Genomic DNA, 16,109 nt, shown 5'->3' on the forward strand with positions numbered 1-16,109 from the left:
ATTGCTAACCTCATGTTTTATAAATCTGTTTAGATCTCATACTTTCATCTGTGTAGAAACAGAAACACTACTGAACCAACCAGATGTGTCACACATCTGTGCACATCAGCATACATATCATATGCGATAGTATGATGATTTTCTCAGTTTATGTATGCATCACTCTCAAGAATGATACTTCTTTCTGAGTTATCTTTGAAGAAGGAAAAAAAACAGAGGGAGGGCACTGAGACATCCAACGATTGAGAAATACAGGGGTGGATGTCTTATGAAACCTCAGTTAATCAAAAGCCTGTGTCAGAGCAGGGAAACAGTCAGGAGCTGCACAATGAAGTGCCACATCTTTTTCCTACTGTTCCTGATCTGGGAATCAGAGTGTTCACCGGACGACAGGTAAGAAGAGAAACAACTGCATGAATCTACATTATGTAATGACTCAATGTAATGCCAATGTGTTTAATGCAAAGAGGGCTAAAATATGGCTTCTGTAGTTTCATCAAACATTAAATAACATAAATATGTTTTCAGTGGAATACTTAATACGTTACATTACAATACATTATTATGTCATAATGCATAATGTATGTAAATATAAGACAAAATAGGCAGCATTGCAGATATTTAGCTTCAGGGATAGAAATTGATGAAGCAAAATATAGCAATGAAGGAGACAGTAAGTGCAATTTTTTCACCTTTGTGTGTAGATTCTTCATCTCAGCCCCTGGAGTGTTTCATGTGGGTGTTAATGAGAAAGTGTTCGTCCAGATGGGAGGGTCTCATCTTAATAATCCTATAACTCTCTACCTGGAGCGTGAAGTCGAGAATACTCTTCTGTCTACCAAGAAAACTATTGTGTGTACTGCGGAGAACAAGGCTGAAACAGTTGAGCTCATGGTATGAGAAACCTGCCCACTCATACAAAAAGCAAAACATTTACTGCAGACAGGACTGAGATATCGTAAATCCAAACTGCTAATATGCATTTTTACAGATTGACAGGGACATGATGTCAAGATTACCTCAACGTCAAGGCCGTACGTACCTAATGCTGGTGGCAGAGAGCCCCTCTTTCAGAGGCAGGAAGCTAACAAGGGTCCTGGTGTCAAAACACAGGGGCAGTATTTTCATTCAGACTGATCAGCCAATCTACAGCCCAGCACAGACAGGTAAAAGGAACGTCAACAAAGAGAAATGTAAAACAACGTGAAATAATTCTACACACTGTAAAGAGAACAGTGATTGTTTTTAAAGCCATTTTATGTTGATTATCTCTCTTCTAGTGAAGTACAGAATATTCACCCTCAACCACAAATTCAGGCCACACGAGGAAGTGTTCCTCATATCTGTATTTGTGAGTAGATACGTTTTCTTGTATAATAAAGAGGACTTTGAAAGATGTGCACAATTATTTCCATGATTTAATTCCATGATTCATGCTTTTATCACTTTATGATAGAATGCTGCTGGAAACAGAGTAATGAAGTCCCTTAAGACTGCAAAGGGAGGAATATTCAAAGGCATATTTCCCATACCTGATATCGCCAAGTATGTCAAAACAGATTCACAATAAACTGCGTCCAGCAGCACAAGCAACTTTGACATGGGCCTGATAACACATATATGTTTTGTTTGCAAAGAATCGGCACATGGAAGATTACAGCACACTATGAAGATGATGAAGCAAACGCTGCTCACCGAGAGTTTAAAGTACAAAAATTTGGTAAGATAAATCGATTTAAGTATTTAACTTAAGATTTTCTGATATTTCTTCCCTCAAAAAAAAAAAAGTTCTTTACTGTCGCACACCCTAGTTTTACCCAGTTTTGAGGTGAACGTCGCAATGATGCAGAACTACATTTTGTTGAATGCTGAACAGTTAAGCTTCACCATCTCAGCCAAGTAAGTGCGGACAATTTTCTCTTAAACTCACTTTACTGCCAAGCTTTCCTGTTAACACTGCAATAATCAGTTTTGGCCACTAGATGTCAGGAGAACTTAAAAACTAGCTGAAACAGATAACTTGTTGCATTAAGAAGTTGCTAATGTTCCAGCCAACATTACGGCTAAAAGCTAGAATTGGCTTACCTAACTGTTAGCATTGTTTTACCTAATTATCAGCATTAGCTTCCCTAATGGTAAGCATTAGGTTACTTTCACATCCAGAAAGTAGCCCATTATTCACAGGCCTTTTTGCATTGGTGTAACATTTACAGTTAGTCCACCAACTCGTGAAAAAAATGCCTCGTTAGCTTAGCTAATGCTACTTTAGGTTCTCAACAACTAGGTTGTCCTTAAATCCAAACTAGGCTACAAGTGGGTGATAAGCTCAATTGAGCCTGTCATGTCTCCTGAGGTGCCCCCCTTCAAATCATCCCTTGTAATTTCATTAAGTATTAATAAAAATACATGCTGATTAATGCACTTGTGATTTGAAGGAAAGCTTGCTAGTCCACATATTTTGCAGTAAACTATAATATGACAATCTTGTGTCAAGCTTCAGCATTACATTACATTGCATCTTTTTCTTAACTTCAGCATCACAATTTTATAATTTTTTTCTCCAGGTATTCACATGGTGAGAAAGTTAAAGGGGCTTACCACTGCCAATTTGGAGTGGTAGAAAAAGCTAGTGAGAAGATGAAGCCTGTCTTTATCAAGGGACTGGAGTTGACTGGTTCGTTGAGGAAACAGACATCAATCCAAGATGTAAAATGCCACTCATTTGAAGATCTGAGTTCAAATAATCTGGCAACATATTGCATCTTTTAAGTTTGACAAGTTTTGCCTTTTCTTGCAGGTTGAGGATGGAACTGCAGATGTTTCTCTCCAGATGGAAGACTTACGTCTGCGCCTCCAAGATCAGAAGAATCAAACCCTCTCTGCGTTACAGCAAAAGGGATCACAACTCTACCTGAGAGTATTTGTCACCAACATACAAAGTAATGAACCACTCTGTCACACTGTATACCAGTGTTTAAGTCAGCACCCTCCCAAAAGAGCCTAACATTATTCTTATTATCATTATTTAAAGAGAGAATATATTTTATTTGTAGAAGATTTGTTGTTTAAAAATATAAGAATAAGAAGACCAAGATATCTGAAATCTTAATTTTTTGGTCTAGGTGGTGAAATACAAGAGGCAGAGGTTTACCTTCCAATCATCTCCCACAAATACACATTGGATCTCTCTCGAACACGCTCACATTTCCTTCCTGGATTTCCTCTAGATGTGGTGGTATGCATGAAACTAACAAATGGGTGCACAGCCATGTACATGAGTGCAATGGTTTGATATGTAACACATTTTGTTGTTGTTGTTGTTGTTTTTATAGGTGTTTGTGCATCTCCCAGATGGCTCCCCAGCAGTTGGTGTGCCAGTTGAGGTCAATGTATCAGCATCTACTGAGAAATCATGGCATGGCACCACTGACCAGGAGGGGGCAGTGTTTACTGTCTTTAATATTCCCACTGCACCTCAGATTACTGTTGAAGTTAGTATCCCTAAACAATTTACAAGTTATGACTGGATTTTCTTTTAGTTCAGTTTAACTGTTTACATTCTGACCTCATTAGGTGTCAGCAGAAGGATCTCAGCAGAGCAAAGTCATGCAACCCACTTCATCTCCGAGTAACAGCTTCCTTTATCTGAGTTTTACCAACAGGGTGTACTCTGTGGGCAACTTACTCACTGTAGATTACAACACCATCAATGGCAAGAAAAATGGGTTTATATATTACATGGTGAGTGAACACAACACGGTTTGCTTTGACAAAGAGAGGAAAAAGCCTTTTATATCTAACATTTCTAAATTGACTATGTTTTAGGTCTTAAGCCGTGGGATCCTCATAAAAAAGGGTTCTGTTCCTATGGGCATTTCAGTTAGAGACATCCTGCAGATAACAGCTGATATGGTGCCATCCTTCCGTCTGATTGGCTACTTCTATGACCAGCATGGTAACATCATTGCTGACTCGGCATGGGTAGATGTCAGGGATGAATGTGAGATAAACGTCAAGGTGAGTAAACAGAGCAGATAAGAGGGCAGCCTAAGCAGAAGGAAACAGCAAATCAACAGAGCTTTACCTCTGATGACTGTGTGTGTTTGAATAGGTTCATTCTGTATAAGTAGAACACTTCTTGTATTGTTTTGCATTTGTTATAATATATTTGGATGTTTTGTTTTAATGTTGATTGAATTACCCATGGCCATGGAGTGTAAAAATCTCTGTAATATTGTGACTTTAATTTAGGTAGAGCAAAAAGGACCATTTGTACCTGGAAAACAGTCTGAGCTGCAATTTGATTTCCATGGTCAGAAAGCCAGAGTGGCTTTGCTGGCTGTGGATAAGGCCTTCTACGCTCTCCATGCAGACAATAAACTCACTGCCAAACAGGTAACCCTTTCACCCTTTCTCACTCCCCTTGTACTTTCTGTTGCAACATACTGACTATTTAATCAACCTATATATTATAATTCAGTAAATCCAAGCTCTTTGTCCTACTTTTCAGGTGTTTTCCACTATGCAGTCATATGACCTGGGTTGCTCATACAGTGGAGGAGCCGACCCTGCATCTGTGCTAACAGATGCTGGACTGTCTTTTGTATCTAATTCTCAGTCAAACGGGAGACAGAGTATGACAAAAGCACAATTTCTTGTCATTGAAACCCTTTAAAATGTTAAATAGGACTAACATATTATTCATCCAGTTCCATCCAGTGTTTCTATCTGTGTGGATAATGTTCAATACAGTAGAGAATAGACTACATTTGGAGACAGCGTTGGTACTGGTGGCTACAACCACTAATGCAGAAATGACCTTTTTTAGCAAATGACTCCTTTCATAATTCCAACAACCATCCAAACTCAAGCAACCATCTACATGCTGAGCTTCAGTGCTGTTATGCTATTTTTTCAGATCTCGGCTGTGATTCACAAGCTGCACGACAGAGACGCTCTGTGGACCTTCAACAGGAAATGATGACCTTAAGTAAGATGACATTCTGGCATTCTCCGGTCTGACATAATGGAAGATACTCCTGCTTTAATATGCTTTAAAAATATGACTTTTGCTTTTCTGTTCACATTCAGAGTCAAACTTTTCTGATGAAAAGTTGCAAGAGTGCTGCGCTCACGGGTTTTCTCTCATCCCTATGAGACGAACATGTCAGGAAAGAGCGCAGAGAGTGGCTCAGGTGGAAACGACTCCTCTTTGTGCAGAAACCTTTTTGAAGTGCTGCCTCGAAGGAGAGCGTCTGCGTCAAAAAAAGATACAAGAAGATGCCGAGAAAGAGTTTGGCAGGAGTGAGATGAACTTGTCCTGTGGATATTAAACACATTGCACATTTACTGAGATAGCATAACATAACTGTGGCATTATTATCAGAGAGTTTAATCACAAACCTTTCATTTCCTCATTTTCAGCTGCAACCATAGATGACATTGAACAATTCTTCTTGGACACGGCTGCTCAGCACATCCGGCGGTTTTTCCCTCCAAGCTTTTCCTTCACAGAATTTGATGTAAATGGAAAAGGAAGGTAAGAGGAGGACAGTGAACTGTTAAGACATCGTTTTTTTTTTGTTTTTTTTAAATATTCCCTCTTCTAGTGAAACACAGTGGCCAGTCACAACCTTTAAAACCTTTGCTACCCCATGGTTTTAGTTATATCCTGGTCTGGTTAAATGCATTACCTTAAGTACTACAGCATACAATATAAGCAGACAAAGCATTTGCCAGATGTATTTTTATCATCAGTTTGTTAATTTAATCTTAATTGAAAATTCTTAGGTATTTCTTGCCTCTACCTGATTCCATCACCACATGGGAGATTCAGGTTGCCACTCTATCGCCAGCCACTGGTAATAACAGTTTCTCGCTTCACAAATGCATCTCTGATGTTTGACTGCTGAGCTTCTCATTAAAAACAATTTGCTTACTCTATGTTTCAGGTTTCTGTGTAGTTAAGCCGTCTGAGGTCAGAGCATTTAAGAATGTCTTTGTGTCTCTGAGACTGCCTTACTCAGTGAGGAAATATGAGCAACTATCCATTTCGCCTGTTATCTACAACTATGGCGCTAACCCACTACAGGTAGATAAAATGTTGATTGAAGTGGTGCTTAAAAGAGTAAATGTCTACTGTGCAAACTGAAATTCTGTTCTTAATATTATTTATCTGTGGACGCCCGCATTTTTATAGGTGGCAGTTCATATGGAGCAAACTGAGGGGCTTTGTTCCCCTGGCTCAGCCACCACGACAGCTTTTGTTAATATTACTGTGGAACCAGAGTCTTCCCAGGTTGTCTCCTTCTCTGCCGTCCCCATGGTAATCGGCTCAATACCCATCAAAATACGTCTCTACGACATGGAGAATGAGGCGGGAATAGATGCAGTTCAAAAGACTTTGAATGTGCTGGTTAGTGACATTATCTCTGCAAAATAATCTTATGATAGAGGACAAAATAAATGTATGACACATTGGGAGTCATGCTGGATAAAATGTTAAAATGACGTGCCTTTGTTGACTCTCCATCTGTGACCTATCAGCGTTTTTCTCATAACTTCACTAACACTATCAGCTGTCTTCTTTTTAACTCGGTACTTTCTGGTGATAGCTCATACTAATGGTCAGTCAGTCTTTACAAACTGATAAAAGTTTTGTCAATAACTGTAATCTCTGTGCTGGTCTTAAAAATCGTATTATTAAGTGATTGTGAGGACTTAACTAACGAGCGTATTTGTGCACTAGAAATCTTACATTCTCATGCTTCTTTCATTTGCATATTTCCATCTGTAAGACAATGGACACGCAGTAATTTGGCTCTACTTTCTCATGTTGTAGACAGAAGGACTGGAAAAGACAGAGGAAGAAACCAAAGTGTTTAAATTAGATGGTGAGTTGTTTCTCTAAGTCCTACTGCTACTTGCTTGACAGCTGTAGTATTTATTCTTGGTTTGGTTTAATCATGTATTTTTCTTTATCTTAATAGGAAAGAGCACCAAAAATTTTATTATTGATGGATCTCTGCCATCTGACACAATCCCAGAGTCAGGCTCTAATATTTTCATTTCAGCTGAAGGTATGTGCTTTTAGACACAGACAGACAAATCACAGCCCTTTGTAAATAACAATGCCTCACCCGTTTGGTCTTCTCATCTGACAGGAGATGGATTTGGCAGTTCACATGCGAAGAACCTTCTTTCTCCTGCAAAGGTTGCAAACCTGATCGAATTACCTAATGGATGTTTAGAACAGACGATGATGGGACTCTCCCCTACAGCTTCGGCCATCCGCTACCTTGACCTGAGTGACCAATGGTTCGAGCTGCCTGCTGGTTCCAGAGATGATGCTCTTGATAAACTCGAGTATGGTATGACCACATCAAACAGTCCTGAAGCCCTTTTTCTGTGACTACGACAGACTGAAGAAGGAAAAAGTTTGAACCAAACATAATTTCTAAGATCTCATTATCATTTCACCTCATTATGAGTCTGTGCTGATTGCTCCTCTTACCTTTTTCTGGTGGATATCGTTCACTATGACTGCCTATGTGATGTCAGAAACTAATGCTGCAGATTGCTGTAACTGGCTCCCAGCACTGAATCCTGCCATCTGCTGGTTCCCTGCTGCAACACAACAAGCCTGCTACAAAGAATCTTGGCATTGGTTTTGATACTAATTTAAGTTTTGAGCAGCATACAACAAAACTTGTGCAGTCTTGTCTTTGTCATCTTAGAAATATTTCCATGTTTTATCTTTGAAAGACACAGAGACCATTTTACACGCCTTCATCTCTATTGCAACAACCTCATCTGCCTCAACCAAAAATCTGTTAATCGGCTCCAGATTGTACAGAACTCAGCTGCCAGACTTTTAACAACATCAGAGAGAAGGGGCCACATAATGTCTGTTTTAGCCTCCTTGCAAAAGTATGTTTTTTAATTGATTTTAAGATATTAATGTTGACTTTCAAAGCTCTTCATGGCCTCTCACCATGCTATATATCTGAGCCAGTATGTATCCTCGGGCAGAGGTCTTTTATCTGTTCCTAAGGCTGAAAACAAGATATGACAGAGCTTTCACACATGATTTTCATTTCACTGCCCTTTTGGTGCATTTATTTGTTCTATTGCTTTTGTTTCTATTAGAAACTGTTTTTACGATAAGCTTGAGAAAAATAAGGTGTTGCAGGAACAAGGAAACTGGATTCTCAAAAGTATAGACTGCTCTCAATTTAATTACAGCAGAACAACCAACTGTTAGTGATTGAATAATGGAGTTTCATCGTCTAGATTTAGACAAGAATATGGTGCATTACATTAAATGAATGTATGATTTGTTCTAGCTGTCAGAGGCATAGATATATAATGTTTCTCAACTGTAAATAACAGTTGAGTGGCACTGCATAGACCCCTAAGCTTCTGTTTCATCTTGTCTCATGTAAGTATTGTGTGAGGACTCTATGTCAATCACCTTGATAGACCGTGTTGTTTCTAACAAAGTTAACCCTTTCTTTGCCAGGTTACGCTCGCATTTTAGGAAAGGTAAAGGCCAAGGGAGCCTATGGGACATGGAGCAGAGTGCCACATAGTAATTGGTGAGAATTTGCTCTATGCTGCAAGAAACTATAGTTACTTCCAATAGCTCAAACAGTAAATCTGCTGTCCTCATTTCCAGAAAAGTAACTTTTTCCATTCTCACGTCTCCCTTATTTCTCTTTCTTTTGTTCTCAGGTTGACTGCTCTTATAGTGAAAGTGCTATCGTTGGTGGGAGAGCGTCAGGCAATGACTTTTGGACAGCAGGGCAGGAGGGCCAAGCTTGTACCAGTTGAAGAGATCAGGCGCCCAGTCCGTTACTTGCTTACAGTACAGAAAAATGATGGTTCATTTGGTGACCCACATCCAGTGCTGCACAGAGAAGTTCTGGTAACCTCTACTGCATACAAGCTAGAATGTGCATATACTGGACACATTAGGGCAGTATTAGATGTGGCAACCAACTCAACAGCAGTGATTTGAAGACAGAATTATCTCTGTGTTTAATGTAGCAAGGTGAAGACCGAAGAACATCCATGACGGCTTTCATAACTCTCGCACTGAAACGGTCCCTTCCATTTCTGGACACCGAAGGGAAAAGTAATGTGGTGAGATAATGTAAAGACTTACTGTGCCACACTTTGAGCCATGCTAGCAGTGTTGCTTTTGTGATGGCCGCATTGGTCAGTCCACCCAGTTGGTATAGAATGAAATATCTCGACAACCGTTGAGACCAGAGATTAAATTGTGATACTTTCCTCTAGCGCCACCAAGGGGTCAAAATTTCAGTTTGTCCAAAAGTTTGGTTTACGACTACATACCTGCCAAACTAACGGCATTCTCATCTCAGCCTTGTGTTTTTAGTTAATTAGCAAATGCTAGCAGGCTAGCAAGCGAGAATAAGATAGTGACAGTGGTACACTATACATCTGCATGTTAGCACTGTGAGCATGTTAGCATGTTGATGTTACCATGTAGCTCAAAGCACTGCTGTGCCTAAGTACCACTCCATAGAGCTGCTAGCGTGGCTATTGAGTCTTAGCCTTGTAACTGCTGTAGTTTTACATTTAACTTATTTTATTACACTTTAATAAATGCATAATTAGAAAAAAATAAAATAAATAATAAATAATAAATAATAAAATAAAATAAAATAAAATAAAATAAAATAAAATAAAATAAAATAAAATAAAAATTGACTGTCTTTATGCTACTTTGTACCAGGAAGCCAGCATTTCAAGATCAACAACATATCTCCAGTCACACCTGATGGACCTTCAGCATCCCTACGCTGTTGCCATTACAGCCTACTGCCTCGCAGCTTGCCTACCAAAGGGAACAGATCATTCATCCACCTGGACAAAACTTCAAGCAGTGGCAACTGAAGGCATGTCCAAACAAAATGAGTGGGCGATTATTGATAAAATAACTTGACAGTAATATCCATCTTTAGCAAATCCAGTGAATTAACTGTCATATTTTAAGGTTTTCAGGTGATAAGGCAGGATGAAGCAGCAGTGTCAGGAGAGTAGAGTTAGGCAGATATCTCAATTTGTCCAAAAAATGACTTAGGCAATTATGCTATGAGGCTAACGATATATTCACATATCGCCCAACCCAAAGAGCAACAGTACTTGTTTTGGTCAGAAGGTAAAGTTCAATAAAATGGTGTGCCGCAGTATGCTATTGTTAGTGATTGTTGGACATTTTTGCTGATTGTCTATTTCTTAATCATCAGGAGAGAATGGCTGTTATCTGTTCACAACTGATGCCAGCCCACAGAATAAGAAGAAGGCGGATGCCATCACAATAGATGCTACTGCTTATGCTCTCATAGCTGCAGTGGAACTTGGGCATAATGATTATGCACACAAAATAGCCTGCTGGTTAACCACCCAAGAAAACTATTTTGGAGGCTTCAGATCGTCACAGGTGACTGGGATGCTAGATTGAGGACTGTTTGAACCATTGTATCCCATGTGGGCCAACATCATACAATATAGTCCATCGGATTAGGGATGTTGAATATGTTATTAACGTTTTATTTCCATGCCCAGGATACCATCATGGCATTAGAGGCCCTCGCTGAGTACGAGCTAAAGACACACTCCAGTCCTGATGCAAATCTAATAGCAGAGTTCACCGTTCCAGGAAGGACAGAAATTTTGAAGCTTACACTGGAAAAAAAGAAGGACAGGGTGGAAACAAACCTTAAGGTATCACAAAAACAGTGTCAGCATTACACTTAAACACACACACAAAAATATATAACATCATTCTGATGACTCATTTTTTCTTGTGTCTTTTCTCCAAGAAATTTGCAGGGAACAACATCCTTGTGCAACTGACAGGAAAAGGCGACGTCAAGCTAAAAGTAAGATTGATTAACGTCTGTATATGTAGTATGCTGAAAGAGTGCCAACATTTACAGTAAATCACCAATCTGTTTGGCAGGTTGTAAAGGCTTTCCATCTCCTCGACCCCAAGGATGAGTGTAAAGACGTGTCTATCAGCGTCACAGTGGAGGGAAAAGTGAAGTACACTGGTGAGCTTATGTCACTGATAACAAATCATTAACGCTGGTGTTACTGATAAAAGCAACACGCTTACATGAACTTATGTCTCCCTAGCTAAGGTCATAGAAATTTATGAATTCTACGATGACGACAGTGACATCGAGGAGACAGAGACACGAGTGCCAAGATCGGCGATTGAGTGGTTTGATGCTCGCACACGAAACAGGAGAGATCTTGAGAACAAAGAAGATGTGGATGAGACTGTCACCTACACAGTCTGTGTCAGGTTAGTTACAGAGATTCAAATCACATTCGCTTGGGTATTCATGAGACAAAAAGCTTTGTGCAAGAAACCCAGCGTCTTTCTCAGCCTATGTTCATTGTTTTCCTGTGTGTAGTCACAGCCTGAACAGAAATCTCTCAGGAATGGCCATTGCTGACATCACACTTCTGAGTGGATTTGAGGCTGTAACTGAGGATCTGGACAGGGTGAGCAGATCTCTCTACCTCTATTTTCTGACACTCAAATGATTAGCATCTGTGTCAGAAAATATCTTGGTTCTTGGATAGAAAGTTGAAAATACAAGCTTTTGTACATCAAAAGGTGAAAAGTTGAGTATGACTTGTTGCCTGAACTGAAAAGGTTACTGGTCCTAACTAACAAGTAGTCCGGCACATAACTCCTTGTAAAACTGCAATCTGTTGTTTTTACTCTGATTGTACAAGATGCATGTCAATTATTAGTCTTTACAGGTACTAATAGGCAGATTTAGTTAACTTTGGAGAGAGCCAGGCTTCCTATTTCCCCCTTTTTCTACAGTTTATTCTAAGCTAAGCTAGCCTTCATAATTAACTCAACTCAAAACTCTGTTGACAAAGCAATAAATGAGAGCAACTGTCTTAAGAACTGTCTTTTCTGGTGCTGTCTCCATGTAGCTAAAGGATGGACCTGAACAATATATTACCCATTACGAGGTCTCCTATGGAAGAGTGCTGATCTACTTCAATGAGGTTAGGCTGAAATCTGTTTACATACACAAAAATGGTACATGGGCAGTATTAAAAGATCTCTTGTCTCACTCCAGCTCTTTGACTCAGAGGAATGCATTAACTTCGATGCGATACAGAGAATACCGATTGGCCTTCTACAGCCTGCTCCAGCTGTGTTCTACGATTATTACGAACCAAGTAAGCTTTTTATTTGACGTTTTGTGCATTTTTGTAAGGACAGAGGGAACATGTTTGTTTAATTTACCATGAATTTATGAACTATATGTGCTTTCCTTGCAGGCAAAAAGTGCACTGTGTTCTACTCTGCCCCACAAAGAAGCAAGGTGGTTTCCAAACTGTGTTCGGAGGATGTGTGCCAATGTGCAGAAAGTAGGCCATTACTCTTCAGACCCATACTGACAAACACCTGAGAACATGTAGCTTTACCCTTCAGGTTCATGTAAATTAAATTGTAATTGCCTTATATTCATCTTTTCTTCAGGACCCTGTCACAAAATACAAAATACATTCGAATCACAAAGAGGTCAAAGAATCACGAAGGATGTCCGTTTGCAACATGCTTGCTTCTTCCCTGTAGTAGATTACGGTCAGTATCTAATATTAACTTGACTATAAAGAATCCATTCTATCATATAATTACACTATACCAAAACTATGCAGTAGATTGCTTCAGATAAATGGTTGTGGATAAATGGCTCTTGTTTTATTTCAGCATACATTGTTGAAGTCTTCGATGTTTCTATGAAGAGTAACTTTGAGCTGTACAGAATGAATGTAAAGGATGTACTCAAATCACGTAAGTAAGCTGTAACCACAAGCCTTAGCAGGCACTGTAACGTCCTCTAAATAGCTGCGTGCCATTACGTCTATGCTTGGAAGACGTATCAAGAATATAACGATGATCCTCAACCAGATGGAGATATCCTTGTGCGTGAGAATTCGGTTCGAGTGTTTGCTAAGAGGCGTCAGTGTAAAGGACAGCTCGACTTGGGACAGCAGTATCTCATCATGGGCAAAGATGGCGCCACAACCGACTCAGATGGAATGTAAGTATCACGAGTCACATTAATGCAAGTGTGATTTTACCCTGATTGATTCTTCTTCTGTTCACTACCTCTTTTTGCAGGATGCAGTATCTGCTGGAATCAAACACCTGGGTTGAAAGACAGCCTTCACCAGAAGAATGTAAAAAATCTGCACATAGAGCCGCCTGCAAAGGGTTCACTGCATTTACAGATGAGTACAAGATTGATGGCTGCAGGCAGTGAAACAGAAATCTGTTTCATTTAACTTTCAATTTCACATGAGATGCACACGCATGTCATCACATGGCATTGAGAGCTCTTTTTTAATTGTTCATAATCAGAGTCATGAAAGCATAGTATAAGAAACCTTACTGCTTACTGAACTCCACCACAGCATCATTTTACTACCTACAATGTAACCATTTAATCACGTCTTTATGTCCAATACATCTACCAGTGTTTAAATAAAGACACACCTCATAATGCTGTCTGGCAAAAGTCTTTGTATGTGTATAACTGGCTGGAGCAATGACTAGATGCATACCTGAGATAATTATTTCAAATGTAACTCAACACAGCAACAGAAAAAAGAGTGGATCCACAAACATTTGCTCTTTCATGAATTTCCAAATAGTGTAATTCAGTTCGGCGCACTGGTTTGATTTAGCTTTCCTATGAATATATGTATTTTTTAATGTATTTTTATTTGTTTTACTGGCAGTAAAGCATCTGAGAGGGGCCTCTGTACTCAACGCAACCCCCCTCAAAGTTACCCCCCTCTTTACTTAACATCTGCAAAGTGAGGGAGAGGGGAGAGGGGGAGTGGTTTCGGGTTAGCACAGTGCATACACGTACAGTGGCATAACAGTCTGCACAGGCTCACTTGTCCCCAGCGTAGTTATACTGACGGGATTTGGATCAGTCATCACCTCATGAGGACAACAGCTCTTTGTTAGCTTTAGAGAGCTAATAGTCCTCATCGTGCAGAAAATACTCAGTGCAGTTATATAATTCATAAATGTATTGAGTTCTAGGGGATGCAGAGAGAGGAAACAGGAGAAAACAGGGGGCAGTGGGAGGGAGCAGTGCAGCAGGAGCAAGAGGGGGCATGGGTGGAGAGGCAGAGAACAAGCGAGGGCTTATGCGCTTATATTATTCTAATCTCTGAGGCCAGGTCCAATGTAAGCAACATGGGAGTACTGACCATCGCTTCAATCACAGCCAGATCAATGCCTGCACTGTTTCAACCGTTGCCATTAGACATTTCATTAAATTTGAATCAATAAAGGGTAAATAAATACGCAGACTTCAGCATCGCACATTTTCATCTTGGGATTACTTCGGTGCACCGTCAGTAGCCAACAGCAACAGCACATTTGGAAAAGTGGTCTTTTCACTGTTGCCATCTCAAGGTAATCAATGGATTGTCATGACCGAGCAGCGCAGACTCGCGCTTATGATTGGAGTTACAATCAATCAAGAGTAGACAGTCGTAGCGGTAGATTAGTTATTGCTCAGGCTGTGCAGCGCAGTAAAATACAAATATTCTCTTGATCTGTAGATGGCCACAAGGAATTTACTGTAAATACACAGATCCCATGAGTACATGCTCACCTCCTCTGACACACCAAATATGCTTTGCCATCAACTATGACACTGGCTGGGGAATTGTGAACTGTGCTCATACGACCAGGTGTATTTTGTCAGGTGTGCAGCAGCCTTAGTTGCTGAAGGTGTGTTTGCAGCCATTTTTCCAAAGGCCAACACAGGGTCAGCGGTTTGAGGGTGGTCTATGGTGCAGAAAGCAGAAGAGTGAAGGCGGAGCTGCTCCTGGAGGCTGCCAGCAGATGGAGGCACTGATGGAGTGGGACCACCCACTCAGGAGTCCACATGACCCTCACAATTACTCTGTTTTTCATCTCAGAATCAGGGTGACTTTGCCTTTTGAGAACAGGCCCTTTTCACAGGAGACAACTTGACGTGTCACAGTCGGAAAATAACGGATTCAGGTGACTGAATTCCATTTAGCCGCTTCAGTTTCAGAGTCCCATGATACATGCTAGCTTATCATCACACCGTCATGGATTTTTGCATGTGTGTGCCTATACTCTATATCAAGGTGCGTTAGTTGATTTCTGTTCCCATTCTGATCAATGACTTATTTACATGTTTTGGGTTTGTGAATGCGATCATTTAGTCTTCATTTTTTAATCACTGGCTGCTCTTTACCCTCAGCAATTTCCTTGGTATATGGCCCACTGTGCATCATTTTATGCTTCCACTATGTCTCTCTTTGTCACCTCTCTCCTCAAGTTACATCTGCAAACTAATTAATCCACTACTGACTCATATTTGGCATTAATTCAAGAATAAATCTGTCACATGGCACTGGCACCTAGTTCAATGCACAGCATTGGATGTTCATCTGACATTTATAACCATAAGAACTACATCATTCATCAGGTTACTGTCATTGGTGGTGCTATATTAATGCACTGCAGATTAGCTGTCTTTCAGTATCAGAACATGGTGTACTTGCCAAGAAAAACGTAGCTCAACATTAGCTCAGCATATTTGCAACTAAAATATCTACTGTATGTTTTTGTTGTGTGGGTTCTTACAAACACACACAGCAACATATATAGAGCGAGTGTATGTAACAGTAACAGAATATGAGAGAGCTGTTGTTGCAGCATTGGCCAGAGTTTCACAAGTGTTCTGCAAAATGATTTTTTTTTTGCTCACTGTCTTAACTGACTAAATAACTTGACGGCAAAAGTATATTTTTATCATGCATAAAATATAATAGAGCTGCACATTAAAGTCATGCAGGGTGAGTGACCACCACATACTGTGCAGCATCTGCAATGCATCTATCTCAGTAAGCACTTACAGCCATGGTCATGACTGCTTTTGTCAGTTACCAGAAAAGTTTTTTTTTTATTGGATATTACAATTAAACTGTCTCTCCTCATCTCTTGCTAGTTGTGTGCCTCTGTGTGCCTTGAGGATTTATTAGAG

At 39.9% G+C, this 16,109-nt stretch overlaps 1 protein-coding gene across 1 annotated transcript; it reads left to right on the top strand.

The window, feature by feature from the left end:
- The first annotated feature begins 318 nt into the window (after positions 1–318).
- c4b (complement C4B (Chido/Rodgers blood group)) lies at positions 319–13,554 on the top strand. The gene is made up of 41 exons (XM_070967147.1): positions 319–393; positions 705–894; positions 992–1,166; positions 1,281–1,351; positions 1,457–1,545; positions 1,638–1,720; positions 1,812–1,899; positions 2,565–2,706; positions 2,798–2,939; positions 3,123–3,235; positions 3,333–3,491; positions 3,574–3,741; positions 3,826–4,017; positions 4,252–4,395; positions 4,511–4,634; positions 4,919–4,990; positions 5,092–5,304; positions 5,425–5,539; positions 5,791–5,861; positions 5,952–6,091; positions 6,200–6,415; positions 6,842–6,893; positions 6,990–7,079; positions 7,164–7,370; positions 8,522–8,597; positions 8,734–8,926; positions 9,049–9,144; positions 9,761–9,923; positions 10,275–10,468; positions 10,594–10,752; positions 10,851–10,910; positions 10,991–11,081; positions 11,167–11,338; positions 11,451–11,541; positions 11,989–12,063; positions 12,138–12,240; positions 12,343–12,432; positions 12,545–12,649; positions 12,776–12,859; positions 12,977–13,109; positions 13,190–13,554. Exons 1-41 carry the CDS (start codon positions 329–331, stop codon positions 13,329–13,331), a joined length of 5,148 nt encoding a protein of 1,715 aa, XP_070823248.1. The 5' UTR covers positions 319–328; the 3' UTR covers positions 13,332–13,554.
- Positions 13,555–16,109: the final 2,555 nt, after the last annotated feature.

The sequence above is a fragment of the Chaetodon trifascialis genome, chromosome 7 (assembly GCF_039877785.1).
Source record: "Chaetodon trifascialis isolate fChaTrf1 chromosome 7, fChaTrf1.hap1, whole genome shotgun sequence".
Classification (NCBI taxonomy): domain Eukaryota; kingdom Metazoa; phylum Chordata; class Actinopteri; order Chaetodontiformes; family Chaetodontidae; genus Chaetodon; species Chaetodon trifascialis.